This window comes from Gymnodraco acuticeps, unplaced genomic scaffold (genome assembly GCF_902827175.1).
Source record: "Gymnodraco acuticeps unplaced genomic scaffold, fGymAcu1.1, whole genome shotgun sequence".
NCBI classification, from domain to species: domain Eukaryota; kingdom Metazoa; phylum Chordata; class Actinopteri; order Perciformes; family Bathydraconidae; genus Gymnodraco; species Gymnodraco acuticeps.
In genome coordinates, this window is record NW_022990693.1 from 1,575,617 (window position 1) to 1,591,435 (window position 15,819).

At 39.8% G+C, this 15,819-nt stretch overlaps 1 protein-coding gene across 1 annotated transcript in view; it reads right to left on the reverse strand.

Annotated features, from left to right (window-relative positions):
* The window catches only part of LOC117555642 (calcium-binding protein 8), a 205,643-nt gene that overhangs the window by 100,206 nt on the left and 89,618 nt on the right, over nt 1-15,819 (reverse strand). The window contains exon 5 of the mRNA XM_034230579.1: nt 8,380-8,492. Coding sequence (XP_034086470.1) covers nt 8,380-8,492 — 113 coding nt within the window. The remainder of the gene's footprint in view (nt 1-8,379; nt 8,493-15,819) is intronic.

A 15,819-nucleotide genomic window follows, 5' to 3' on the forward strand; every position in this document is an offset into this window, starting at 1 on the left:
ATCAGCAAAAACACGTGGGTTTGCTATCCTGGCTCCAAAATGGTGGAATGAGCTCCCCATTGAAATCAGGACAGCAGAAAGCTTACACACCTTCCGGCGCAGACTTAAAACTCATCTCTTTCGACTCCACCTCGAGCGATAGAATTATTAACAAAGCACTTATATACTAATAAAGGACTGGCTTACCTAAAGCCAGTTGAGTAGCACTTGAAATGTTTGGCTCTATGAAACCTGATGTACTTATATGATTCTGTTTTCTTCAAGGTTGTGTCTTCCTGGTCAAATGCACTTATTGTAAGTCGCTTTGGATAAAAGCGTCAGCTAAATGCAATGTAATATCAGGAGGAGAGGACTCTTTAAAGTAAAGACACTACATACTGATATACATCCGAACATCAGCAAACTATGTCCTCTTTTAGTCACCATCCATTATACCAAGCTCCCCTATGGTCTGCATATTTAACCAACTCTTCGTCTGGATACTGAAGTCAAAACATGTATACACTCCATAAAGGCACCAGCTAAAGATTAAGATCAAGCTGTTACTATTTGCCTAGTTTGACTTAATTGATTCCTAAAATGATAGGGCATTCTGATATCATAATATTTCCAATGTTGAATCATGTTAAATAACTTGTATTTTTACAAATAAAAATTAGCTTAATTACCTAACAATACCAATCCAGCGTAAATGTCATCCTAAAAAGCAAAGAGGTGACAGAAGTGACCTCATGTAATCGTAATAAAGCTAAATCTCGTTCTTAGTGATTAAATGTAACAAAGTCATTTAGCAGTGTATGTATGAAGGTCCTAATCATGCGGCTGATGATTAAAACAGAGGGGAATAACATGTTTGCAGTTGTTCAATTACAAGCATATAATTACCCAGATGGAATAATTAGATACATTAACAGAGTGTTCAGATAGAGCAGATAGCAGTGAGTAGGACGGTGAGCGTGTGAGCGGCTGAATCATGATCCATCACTCCAGCTGGAGGGGATGTGACACTCTGCCTGACATTAGTGGAATGAGAAAGATCTCTCAGCTACGACAGGAAGTGAACTGCTCTCACGGTTCAAAGAGACCAAACCGGAACATAACATGAGGTTCATCGAGGTGAAGACAACTCCTGTCGAGTGGATCCTGCTCCGCTCTGACGGAGACAAACTCTGACAGCAGCGGCTGGGGGGAATAAATACTTAATCGCAAAATCTGATAAAAATCCAGATGAAGGAAAATGCAATCTGTGGAACACTTTGAAAACTGCAGATTGTAATAAGGGTTACACAGAACCCCTCCAGCTAAATGCTTTCAGCGTTGCGTGGTCGGTGTATGCTTGTCATGATTCATGTTTTATTGAAAAGGCTGGGTATTCAAACGGACTCAGATTTAGCTGTAAAGAAGGCAGATTAGTCATAAAGATACAACAACATGAAGTTGTGTGTTTCATAAGACACTTTAAGCATTTGGTTAATACTTCTTTGGTGTGTAGCTCCCTTTGATAAATGTTGAAGTTATTACAGCTCTGAAAATGAAGAAAAACAACAATTACTGCTCACTGTGAATCTTCTAATAACTACACAGCACTTTAGCTGAGTCATTCTCAGATGACTTCACTGGGTTTATTCTTCAAAGGCACAGCAATATGAAGTGTGGAGGATGAATGTACTGAAGTGCAGCTCAATACAGATTCAAGAGGATGCTAAGCTGATATTGACTGTTCCTCTATCAAAAACATGAAAACCATTTCAGAATTACAGTAGAGTTCATAGTTGTTGATCAGGCAGTTCCACTTTCTTCCTAGCTGTGAACACAACCTCTGGAATACATCTCATGTAAATTCACAAGTTATTTAATTAGGTAAATGTAATTTATCCCATGCAACCTGTGCTTCCTGTTTATTTCTAATTCAAAAACGGTGCCTTCTGCAGCTCTTTAAGTACAAACCTGATGGGGCAGATAAACGTTATGCTCAAGGAATGCATCGAGAAATATGTCATCAAATACCTGCAAAACATACGCAAATGTTTTTCATCACTGTGTGAATGAGAGAAATCCTCCATCATTTACACCTCGAAAAATGAAATACACGTACATTGAAAAGCTCTTCAAGGAAGTTTAAATATACTTGGGGGCCTTGCTTTCCTAGTACTAGACCCCTGGTACTAGGATGGGTTAAATGCCGAGAACAAAAGTCACTGTGTGTGCTGTGCGCTCTGCATGTGTGACCATTAAAGAGGGGTTCATCCCTCCCAATGATTCTATTCTATAGAATGACCATCCCAGAAATCCCTTATTTATTTATGTTGCTATTTTAAATGTATTTGAATCTGTACTGTCAGAGATGTACAGCACTATCGATTATGAACATGTGACACGATTTTCAAAGGAACTAGTTCGTAAACAATGCTCTTCAGATGATTTAATCCAAAACTCTGAATGTAACCTGGCTGCAGCCTAAACTACATCGAGCCACCATGGTATTACAGCTCTGGCTGTTAGCATACCTTGCTAACCCGTTAATCTGGCATCGTAGTACACACCTCTGGTTGTTTTGGAAACCATTGCCTATTCAAACATCCAGCACAAACAGTACAGAACATTGGCATCCATTTAAAATGTTCCTTTATCTGCCTGATGATTTGGTGAAGGACAATATATATAGGAAGGACATTTCCTTTACCGACAGTCACGAACATCATCACACACTCTCTCGTAAACATGCTGTTGATGTGTTTGTGTATGCATTTGCAAAAAGCCTATTTTACATATGAATAATATGATTCACATTACATTTTTGGTTGACAGATAGAAAAAGGCACATTATACAAGCATGTAACATTTGTTGATTGTGACAGGAAGTGTCGTTTCTGAATGTTGATGAGGGACATAATGAGCCAGCAGACTGAGCTATCCTGCTTGATGCTTTATTCGGTGTTTACTCAACTTTTCATCAGCTAGTGTTATCTTTCTACACATGCAATGCTAACATCATTTATATTCTTCTATTGTCACAGAGTTACACTGCATGTAACATTCTGTCCTGCTGCCAGATGATTTTAAAATGTTATCACAAAAAGCGAGTTGTTTTTGAGGGTACAGGATAATTACATGGTATCCTCCTAACAGTGCGTAAAGCCAAAATGCTTTACTTATTGGGACTAGAAACACTTTAGCAGGACAGGAAATGAAGATGTGAGAAGAGGCTGAGCAGAGGTATGTACTTAATATCAGCTAAGTGTATGCTATCAACAGTATAATTCATCTAAATACAGAAATGCACTTTTCACAATATTATGTTTTTATAATTATCCTACAATTAGGCTCAATTATCAATAGCCAATACATGAGCATTTTAATGTTGTCAATTTGGTGCTAATTTTAGATTTGTTTTTGTACTGCATCATATCATATAAGCATTTCATGTGTTTTTTATAGGTAAAAAGTAACATTTTCAGAATCAGAAATACTGTAACAATCCCAAGTGGAAATGTTTTTGTGGCAGTTTTTCCATTACAAGATGAATAAAATAAAATAGAAATAAAAAATAGAATGCTTATATAATATAAGTAATAATGTGCAGTAAAAGATAAGATGTATTCAAATAAAACATAAAGTTAAATGTGTGCAGGCAGGAGGGACTTCCTGTTTGATGGCCACAGGTAGGAAGGACTTCCTGTTGCACTCTGTGGTGCATCTTGGTAGAATGAGTCTTTCACTGAAGGTACACTTGTGTCATGGAGCGGGTGGGAGACATGTCTAAGATGATCCGTACCTCAGAGAGTGCAGCTAACATAGTTGTGGTGTAAAAACCGTGATATTTCACTATTAAATATAGTGGAGTAGAAGTAAAGTAGCATAACATGGAAATACTGGAGTATTCATAACAAAGTCAAAATAGTATTGTTCTTTGGTAAAGGTTCTTTGTTACTTTCCACCACTGAGTCACACACAATCCATAAACAAACCAAACTAAGCACTCAACTGTAATACATCAAGCAACTAATCATCTGTGCGGCATGTGGAGAAATAATCATATGAATCATTTATTTGGTACATTTATTCTTCTAAAAACAAATCAGATGAGACAGTTGCTAATTATTCTAGCTGCTAAGCAATGATTTATCAGACGGATAATGTGAGTAAGTAACAAACCAAAGCCAGCCATCCCACAACCACCAGATTGACCTGGAAGGGTAAAAGAAACGTCTCACTGCCTTTCTGCATGGGCCAAGGGCACTGCGGAAGCCAAATGGGGCTGGCAGCCCACCCTGCACTCACACCTCCGGAGACTTATGTCCTGGAGGTGTGAACCATAAGGCCCCCCCCCCCCAAGAAGAAGCTGGGGTCAAGTCGATGATAACACGGAGAGGAGGGCCTGCCAAGCGTTACCATCAGAGCCAAATGTCTGTCCCTTACACCTGCTCCATTTGTCTTTCTTCATCTCTCTCAGTCGTTCTGTTGTCACACACATTTATCACTCTCTGTCTCACTCACTTAAAGTCCGTTTTTTACCCCCAGTACTGACATTGACCAATTCTCTACAGATTGTCGAAAGCCTTCTTTTCCAAAGGCAGTTCTGGCAGGGTCATATATTACCAGCATGTTGGAGAACATCAATCAGCTCTATATTAGGCTTTTGACTAGCTCTGCCATTTAAAGATGTAAAGAAACAGTGGGAGAAATGGAAACTTTAAAACAATTAATGTATTTCTTAGAAACAAGACTTTTAGATGACATTCATTCAGAAGAGTGAAGTACTCTTAGGCTTGAAATATAATGTCTTCTTCAGTATTTTTCAAAATAAAAACAAATGAGAATATTTGCTCCTCAACAAAAATACAAATGTTAATGAATTCATTACTTACTCAAAATGTATTGAAATTAGATAACCATTATGTTGATTCCTGCAGATGGGTTTCTGATGTCAACTCAAATCATTAGGATTTTGTGAGAAAAGGCTTCTGCATTTTTAACCCGTTCTGTAAATTAAAGGACACACTGGTAATCTCTCTGCGTGCAGATCCAGCTCTGTGTAGTCTGTGCAAGTGTTAATACTACTACTAGCTATACATACTTGTAAAGTCTATAATAAAAGGCTTTTCCAATTTCTCACTTTGTAGGACTGTTATGACCTGGCTCAAAAGGCCACAACAAAGAGGAGACACACCATATCAACGGTTAACAAAATATGTGTATTCAAGCAAGTAAATCAAATTAACCAAATGAATTCAGTGCAAAACAAGTGAAGTATGAGGTGTGGACGTCAGTGGTATCAGTAGTGTACATGCAGGGTTAGGGTTGCATGGACATGTATGTGTGAGGGTGTTGAGGTGCACAAAGTGAAGCAACTGAAATAACTAATAGCATACTCAACAGAACCGGGTGCCTGAATGAGAAAGCAGAGGGAGAACAGAGAGGAGCAGAGAGGCTTTAAATATCTGCAGGGCACCAGACCCAAGTGCCCTGAGTTACTGCAATCAAGGCGGCTGGATGCAGCACAGCCACACCCTCTCCAGATGAACCCACAGGGGCATACGACACTGAAGTTGGCTTCCGATTCAGAGCATCCGATTCGGCAGTTAAGGGGAAAGTTAAGGGACATTTAATTTACAGCGCTGAGCGAACAATCCTCCGTGTTTGAACCTCTTAAAACCTCTTAAATCGCTAGACCTACACTCATCAAATCTGGACTGGATTATCCCAGAGGGTCTAAAGACTATTTATAACACAGTTTGAGATTTGTGAAACCTTTATTCTATTTGTGAAAATACAAACACAGGTGGAAGGCTGAGGTTGCTGCAGCCGGCCAGGATCAGAATCAGAGAGTGAACCTCCCAGCTGGGCAAGCCTTTATGCCTTCTTGTATTTTCACAAATAGAATAAAGGTTTCACAAATCTGTAACTGTGTTATAAAGAATCTTTAGCCTCTCTGGGATAATTCAGTCCAGATTTGATGAGTCTAGGTCTAGTGGTTTTAGATCAGGACCTGGGTTGCGTTCCGATAATCCAAAAATCAGCTCCTAAATTCTAACCCTATCTCCTATTCCTTGACCTCTGAGTGAAACGTCACGGGGTTAAGGGATAGTGGATAGGAGAATTCAAAAGGATTTAGAAGAAGAGACCGCGGTACTTTAGAGAATCCGAATGCACTTTCACTATCCGACGTGTTTATGATGCCCCAGCGGACGTCATGAATGTGCGTCTGCTGCTGCTGTGGGGAAACTATGGAAACTACAGTTTTCTATACAGCGGACTACAACATGGATGTTTAATAAGAACGAGGGACTACTGTAAACTCATCTAGAGACTCTGCACCGTGCTCTGATGCTGTTGCTTTATGCTTTATGAACGTGGACAACAGAGAAACATATTCTTCATGACCAAAGTTGGAATTGAAATAAAAAAGGAAAGTGAAACTTATGCTCGTCACCCTCTCCCTCCGGTCCACATTAATACAAATGATCCCAATACGTATGATTGTATGAAAAGATCTTAAAATAAATACAAATGTATTTATTATAAACGTTAGTCCTTAACATCTATCGCTGTGTATATCACCATTCAAACATCTTTTAAAAGTTGAACAAACCCCACACAGCTCAGTAAAGACTGTGAGATGTTGACTTTATTTGATCATTTCAGTAAAAACTAACGTTCATATTTCTCTTTTTGATTATAATACTGATGAACGTTCAGAAAAAAGCACTTTGGCAACTTACCACATACGTTTTAAAATGCTTAATAAGCACCGTAACTTTCATGATATCATTTCTCGGTCATAATCGGTTGTTTCCGTGAACGGCCGACTGTTGTGATGGCAAATGCTGCGGCTGCAATGCATTGTGGGGCAGCCTTTTCTCCTCTCCTTTCATCAAGGGAGGTCCAGTGGTTCCTAAGCTAAAGGAGGTTATAAAGGAAGTTTGAAACCTCCTTTCCTTTCATTTGGAGAATTGGAACGGCACTTATCATGGCTGCCAGTGAGGGACTTCCGGGTCATTTCACTTGGTTAGGAAGGTTCCTAAGCTAAATGGACTATTGGAACGCAACCCTGGTCTAATGTGGTCAAGATGCGAAAAAAGCACTGAAATCTCCCTTGTTTGTATTTTCACAAATAGAATTAAGGTTTCACAAATCTCAAACTGTGTTAAAGAATCTTTAGACTCTCTGGGATAATCCAGTCCAGATAAATCGGCTATGCAGCGATTTAAGAGGTTCAAACACGGAGGATTGTTCGCTCAGCGCTGTAAATTAAATGCCCCTTAACTTTCCCCTTAACTGCCGAATCGGATGCTCTGAATCGGAAGCCAACTTCAGCGTCGTCAGGGGCATCACAACGACCATGATTTCTTACCAAGCCTCCTTTCATCACATCTCAGTCCCTTCTGCCTCTAATAGGCACAAGGACAGAGGAATCAAGGGGGTGAGGCAACATGCATTTAACAAAATGGTCAGGAGCTCTCATTTTAAAGTAATGTAAATAAAATATGACGTGTGTCACAGCTACAAGAGCCGTCTCAATATTTTATAACCACATTTGTTATGATCACTTTCAAATGAACATAATGACTTAATATATCATTTTAATTGAATTGACATCCTGGCATAAGGTGGTTTGTTATTTCCAGCATTGTTTCCTGCTCTGTTGTATGTCACAGGTGCTGGAAGACTTGTGCAAAGGATCCACCAGTGCATCCTCACTAATAGCGTCTCCAGAAGCTTCCTCTCTTCTCTAGATTTATTTTAGGAATAAAGAAATCCTTCAAAATAGAGTGCTCAGATTGACTTTTGGATCACAGGTCAGGGAAGGAGAGAGGACGAGGAGGAAGGCATGGAGAAATTATAAGAGGGGACAATGGCAACATGATTTCCTTCCCTCTGCTGTGCATGCATTCCCAATTGTAATATCATTTCTGTAAACAAGCCTTTCTCCTGGATTTAAGTAGACATTTCTCCTCAGATTACAATGTCACATTCAGGATCATCAAAATGTGTATAATAATGTAGTATGCAATTTGAACATCTTAACATTTAACCAAATATGTATTCAATTTGAGTCCCAATGGTACTTTTTTATTTCTCTGGGATCATTCGGAAACAGTCATACATGAGCGAAGCTTATGAACTTCTTAAGTGCAGCAGACCAACAACCATTACTCTGAACCACACACAAAACCAAAATAGTTGTTAGCCCTTGGTTTCGAGGAAAAAAAACAAGAATGGTTGAGAACTGGCAGGACTATTCATCAGTGGTTCCTGCTCTCCTTTGAAGTAAATGTATTTTTAACTGAGACATACAGCACCCGTGTCTTGACATCCAGCTCAAACCACGATTCAGCAGAGAACAGAACAGATGTGTTGAAGAAGATAAAGTTTTACCTGCCAGAAGATGCTATCTATTGTGCTGCCCAGGAAGCCATCTCTCGTTTCAGACGACAGCAGTTTGGGTCCAAGGATCGTCATAAACTCCTCGAAATCCACCTGTCCATCACCTGACACACACATATGAAAACAGATTATTTACTGCTGATATTTGCATCTACCTTTCTATGTAAATGAACCTTCTTACAGTTTCATTTCATTGAATCGTTTATTTGAATAGAGACAATGCACATTAATGAAGACTTAAAGGTGGGGTAGGTCATGTTGGAGAAACCAGCTCGAGTGCGCTAGAATTTGAAAATACACAACCGGAACAAATCTGCCACTTCCTTACAGAGCCCCTCCTCCAACACACACGAACGCGCACATGACCAACGAGGGCACGAGATAAGTTTGTGCACAGATGGAAGGCAGACAGGCAGGTAGGCCATCCAGTTACTTTAGCCGGGCCGGCTCAGATGATTGGTCGTGCTTTTTACAGCGCTACGGCTTCCAGAGATGACTTTTTCTTATGTATTTATTGTCAAAGCATTTAATATAATCATTGCTATCGGGATGTTAAGAGCATTCCATGGAATATAACAAGTGTTTCTGAAATAAATGACATACCCCACCTTTAAGACAAATAATGCTTCAAGTGTAAAAATGCCGGATGTTAGTTTTGAGCTCATTTCCATCCGTAGTCCCTCACATACAACATATAAGAACATGACATTTATAAACATAGCAAAAAAATAAATACATGATATGCAGAAAGAGCATGAGCAGCACACAAGTATTTATGACATGGTAATACAATATAGCAGCAACGACATATAAAGTGCAAGAGAAGATACAAGAGATGCATAAAGTGCAGGAGGAGATAACCCCGTATTAAAGTGCGTTTAGACGTCTGTTTGTTTCTCAACCATTCTTTGAGTTGACCTTTGAAGCTACTGAGAGTGGGACAATCCCGTATCTCAGTAGGGAGGCTATTCCACAAAGAGCTGCCTTTAATGGAGAGGACATTTTGACCAAAAGTGGTCCGTCTACGGTGGACTTCACAGTCTCCTCTGGTTTCTGACCTAGTGCAGCGTCCAGCTGAGACCATCCTGCATATCACAAAGGTGATAACAAACCAAACGGCACTCATCCCAACTATAATCTGTTCTTCTGTGAACTGCAGAGGAATATCCAGCCTTCATAACTGAAGAGTCACTTTTCTTTGTTTACAGATTTGTCACCTAAGGCTCTGTGTTCACATAGGGTCTATTTTTGACAGAAAGGGACAGGCAGGGTGCTGGGCAGAGCCTCCTCCAAGGTTTTCATCACAAAAACACTTGTTGTTTATCTTGATTACAACAATATCTTATCACACTGTTGTATGACTGATGAGTTTGGCCCCCTTGGATTTATTATATGTTTGTGCTACTATTTATTTGTTTGAAATGGTTGTTTTCATCATGAACACCAACTGGAGGATTCTTACTCTCTCCCTTTGTCACTCTGTGAGCTTCACCGCTCAGTCTGACAGCTGAGTGAGGAGGACGATCCACATACAGAGATAAAGTCACAACATCACCGGCAGCCTAATTCAGGGTCTGCCAGACAGATCTGCACAAACAAATGAGCTTTTTGGTCTTTGCTGTGAAAAAAACACGCTTTGAAACACTTTTACTCGCGGCGGCCACTTGCAACAGCATGCATTCTGTTCTCATTGGAATCCATTGAAAAAATACGCTGGTGCTCAAGAAAAGGTGCTTTGTGGATATAGGACCTTAAAGTTTGGGCTCAATGTTCCCATGTTATGCTGTGGGAAAGTTACGTTCAACATAAACACAACCTCACTGGTTCAATGGTTTGAAACATGCTGCACATTCAGGTCTTAAAAAGAGAAGCCCCAATAAGAGAGTGACTTAAATGAGGATTCTCTCCACAACAAGGGGGGAAACTACAGGTTGCAAAAAGATATCAGATTGTATAAAAGCCAGGGAGAAAATGACCTTACTTCTCACTTGATTTATTGCCTAATTAAACACTTTCGTATTGGGTTGATGGTTGTTTGTATAATGATCCCATTTAGAGTGAAATATGCGATAAGGCAGTGTGTGCATGTCTCATGTTTGTTTTGACGCCTGTTTTGACTGTCTGTCCTGGCCTTATTAGTTCCACCTGTTCCTCATTAGCTCCTGTACACCTGCACGTTATCCCCTCATTAGTTCTGCTCGTATTTAAGTCATGTTCTTTCTGTTTAGTCTTTGTTGGATTCTTGTTTGTTGTGATTGGTAAGTTGTGTTCTTTTGCCTTGAATAATAAGATTTGAATAATAAGTGCTCCCTTGTCTTGCTTTGGTCCACCCTGCTTCACTTACCTGACAGCCATGTTGTTTACAATTTGGGTGCTGTCTGTGTTTTGGCTATACAATTTAAAGTCTTTCACAATGTATTTTCAGTTCATGGAAAATAATTGTGACATTATGGTCACCTATCGATATCTTGTTCAGCATTAAAAAAACAAAATGGCGAAGACCAAACCGTCTAACTCAAGGATTCTGAGCCGTAGTCCACAAACACATAGGTGACATCACTGTGATTGAACTTGATACAGTATATGGTTTGGAGTGAGAGGCTAACTGGCTACACTGGGTGTTGAGGGAAAAGTAGACCGTGAACCTTCCCTAGAATAAACCTAGCAAAGACATCATTGATACCTTAAGGGTTGCCAAAGTTTTCCTGCAGTTTACTTTTGTTATAACATGCTATGTTTGGGCTTAAAGGGAAGTATGAATATTGTGTGTGTCTTTGTTGTTTAAATCCAAGCCCAGCAAGCTTCAAATCATACAGTGAAATTGACCACAAAGACAAAAATAAATAAATAATGAGCTCTGACTTCCTCTATCATTGTGGATATGAAAAAGATCAAAGTGCCAGCTCCTGTATCAGACACAACATGAAAACTCTGCGGATAGCAACACATTCAAAATTACCTTTATTTTCTCATTTTGATCTTTGAGTGGAGAGTTGTTATAAGCCCGCTCTTAGTGTTTTTCTTAGGTTTTTATAAAAAATAGGGTGGACCGACAGCTCACTTGCTTTTAGAATAAGTGAATTTGAAGCCATGACAAATACAACCTAAAGTAAGAGAATATCAGCAGCTGAACAGCAAAGATAACATACATTATTATTTACTATCTTTTATTCTTTTAAAACCCAGGTTGTTTGCTGTCTTTTATTTTACACCTGTCTTAATCTCCCACCTGTTCTCTCTGTATCTGTGTCAGGCACATTGTCAGATGTAATTTACCGATGCAGGAAAACTCATAATGTTTGCTGACCTACAGTAGCTCTGATCCTGCTCCAATTGTGCCAGCAACTCTTGGGCATACTGACACTGTAACGTTAAATGCCACACTCACTGCAATTGTAGCCATGTATATTCAGCAGGGCCAGATTCTGAGATCCTAGCATGTCGGGTGGAGGATGGATGGATGACAGTAGAGATAAGGTGATTGGGTTAACAGGTTCAAGGTTAGACAGGATGACTGAATGGAACGTGAAAGGAGTTTAAAGTCCTGTTTTGTATGGTTCTCACTGCTCTCATCAACCCTGAGTCCAGCAGCTAACAACTCCTGACAAAAAGGCTGTGTACTCTCTGCCCAGGAACAAATAGCAGACTGATAAAGTTAGAATCCACTGTAGCTGATAAGGTCTGTAAGATCTATAGAGCTAAAGGATAAGATGTTTTACAAAAACATTTTTAGAATTTCAGCTGGCAAGAAAAACAGACTTGGTACCATTGGTTGGACCATAGTTTTTCGTTTAGTTTGGCATTTTTGCAATTTGCGTTGTATTTGTACTTGGGAGCCAGAAGGGACACTGGTTGAGTACAATGGCCAGACAAAATGGTCACAATTAACTTTCATGAATGGAAAACAGTGTGAAAGGGTTAAAGTTGTAAAACAGAAACGAAGAAAACACCTTGGTAGCGACCTGCCAATCACAAAGAAGCCGCGCCCTAAAGTATACCAAGATGCTATACTTAAAGGTGCTCACATTAAAAAAATATCAAGACTTTAGTTTAGCTAAGTAGATGACACTTATATTTACATTACTATTTCACCTGGGGGAATAAGGTCCAATACAAGCCATCAGTAAGTTCATTGAACAAATCAATGGTCAGATATGACGGAACCTTTTTTAAATTAAAGATAAAACTGAGGTACAGTAATTGGTTTTAGGAGCCAAAGAACAGCTATTAAAAATCGGCGGTCAGATTCAATCGGCAATGTTAAAACCACACAATTAGACATCTACAAATTCGGCTTTCATCTATCCATCCATCCGTCCATTTTCAACCTCTTCTCTGGAGTCAGGTTGCGGGGGAGCAGTTCCAGCAGAGGATCCCAAACTTCCCTTTCCCTGGCCACATCAACCAGCTCTGACTGGGGGATTCAATTGTTTTTTATAGAGGTCTTTGAGTTGCCTTGTGTGGAACATCAATCAATGTGTCCATTATAATTCAAAGCAGCTGCTTTAGACGAGTCTCCTCCTGAGTCATGTTGCAACAAGCATTTCTGTTTCAGCTTGAAATAGAAGGATAAATGATTACAAAAAAGATGCAAAATCCTTCTCCGTTTAGATACAGACAAACAATTTGATTAAATACAAAAGGGAATACAACTAACTGTTGGTCCCTGATGGTCATTTAATACAAGTCTAGATCCATATTTATAGTTTGGATTCAAAGAGAGAACAATGGCATCAAGGTCATTGACACCAGAAGAAAAAGAAGAACATGCGTAGTCTACACTTTGGTGCAATGCTGTGATCTGGAACAAAGAAGAGTATTCACACCTCTCCATGAAGGGCATGGTCAGCTCAATAGCAATCACATGGATAGGCTGGACAGCAGAGACGAGTGGAGCAGATCATTGGTCGGTATCTTCTAGAGATCAGCTGGACTTGGCCGCTGGGCTCACAATCAATGGCTGTGACCGCGGATCCAATCCTCACAGCAGTGGTGCCAGTAGGGGGGGCCATGGCCACCCTGATATATTTGTTGGCCCCCCCACCACACACACCGCCTCGCCAGTCACGTATGGTAGTAGTTTATCTGATATTTAACAACAAATACACAGCCAGCGAGTCGCTTGATTTGAGCTTCCAACGCTCATACTGCAGCCCCTCCCTCTCCCTCTGCTACCATGGTAACACTCTGATACTCTGCACACCACTCTGATACTCGCGCGCACCACTCTGATACTCGCACAGACAGCAGCAGGTTACAGCAAAACGTTACTTTCTACTGACTGGACTGGAGTTGACAAAAATCCACCAGACTTCTAGAAGGTAAGTCATATTTGTTCGTTGCCTGTTAAGCCCCACAACACTTTAGGCTTTAGTGTGTTAGCTTTAGGTAGCAAAAAACGGAGATATGCTAACCTTTAGCTGTTATGCTGATCAAAATGTGTGTTCAATGGCATTAAAACGAGAAAAACGCTGGAAGACCTGGAAAACAGGCTCGGGGCTCAGTAAAAGCTGGATTGACTTCAGGTATAATTCATCTGTAAACACACTTTGGCAGCTATCCTAGTTAGCGTTAGTTTAGCTTGCCATGTCGGTATGCTGGGCTGGTGTAATGCGTAGGCTACTATTAATCACTGCTGTGTGTAATGTCAATTTGCAGAAAATGAAGAGAAAGTCAACAGACATCTGGCGGGCGGTGGTGGCGAAGTCGATAGGGACTTGGCTTGGCAACTGGAAGGTCACCAGTTCAAGTCCCGGCAAGACCAAGTGCTACCGAGGTGTCCCTGAGCAAGGCACCGTTCCCCACACTGCTCCCCGGGCGCCGTTCAAAATGGCAGCACACTGCTACTAACACTAGGAGCAGTGTTAAATGCAGAGAAACAATTTCCCCACGAGGGATTAATAAAAGTCTTATCTTATCTTATCTCTTCTTATTTGAAGAAGAAGATGAGTGAGAGAGACAGAGCTGGCAGGGGAGCAGCAGCATAGGGCTAGTGAGGAGATGGCCTTACATGCTAGAAAGTACATTTGGAACTCTGTTTTGTAAAAGTGAAACTAAAACCTAAGTACAGTTTTATTAATGTGATTGTGACCTTTGTAATCATTTAAGTCTTCTACACACTTTAGGTCTGCAGCTCCTTCAAAATGAAACGAGAATCTATGCAGTTTTTCCTCTTCTGTGTTCTGAGGTTATGAGCCGACCATTAGTCAAGTTTGTTTTCATAATGTTCTGTATGCTAATTTAAAAAAAGGGTAACCAGTTTGTTTATAAAGTATAAATATACATTTTCAAAACAAATGGAATACAAGCTATATGTATTACTCTCACCACAGTGGCCTCATCTAAAAAAATAGAAATATGTCTCGTCACCTATTTTCTGTCTAATACTAAAAGGTGGTGTTTTGTATCATTTATAATGTTTTGAATTTGCTATAAAGGTCAATAATAGATGGTGTTTTTGTGTTCAATCACAGTATGTATTTACCATTTTATACCCCTTGTGTTTTTGGGTCCTGTTGAAATAAAATAGTCATGTTTTAAAACTTGATTTAATAAAGTCATGTCAATCATCTTTGATCCCAGTGTGACACAAACAGCTTTGTTCAGTCTAAAACAATTTATAACCTAGAGACATATAACTGAAGAACATGTTGTGTTGCTGTTGTGTATTGTATGTGTTGAGAATGCTGAACATTTTGTGCCTTACAATAAAGGAACTTATTTTAATTAAGCTGTATTTTGTCTTTTTAAAAGGAAAGAACAACTAGCATATATTAAAAACAAAACAATAAATCACCAACACATGTATACATAACACAAACAAGGTTCTTTTAAATGTTGTTTGAAGTAAAATGTTAACTATCCGTATTATATTCACTTCAGATGAATAGTATCAGAACATGTAAAATAAAAAACCAAAGTATATCACTAGGTGATTCTCTTTGCCATTGTTTTCATCTAGTCTATACTTTTACAACAATTACATTATTGGTTTTGGTGGGCCACCCCAACATTTTCAGTGGCCCCATTTGACCACCCCTATGAACAATCTCTGGAGGCGCCACTGCCTCACAGCCACACACTTGGCCAAGATAAAATCACTGCGACCCCCCCCCCCCCCCCCCCCCCCCCCCCCCCCCCCTTGTGGACCCCCTCTCGTTCCATAAAGGCAACCTTTGATCAATGGCCGTGTGTTACTTCTGTCAACACTATAGGTCAACACGTTTTCATATGTGACCTGCTCCATCGAAATCAGTCGCATTGACCCGAAGACACATTTTGAGTTGTATACACTGTTGGAAAGAGGAGATTCCTAGCTTTCTAATGATATCAGGATTGTTGTTGTACTCCAAATATTAAGCAAAATATATCACATTATATAATGTCTGTCACCGAGTCATCATTTTGAGAAAAAGGCCTTCAAATTTTTCT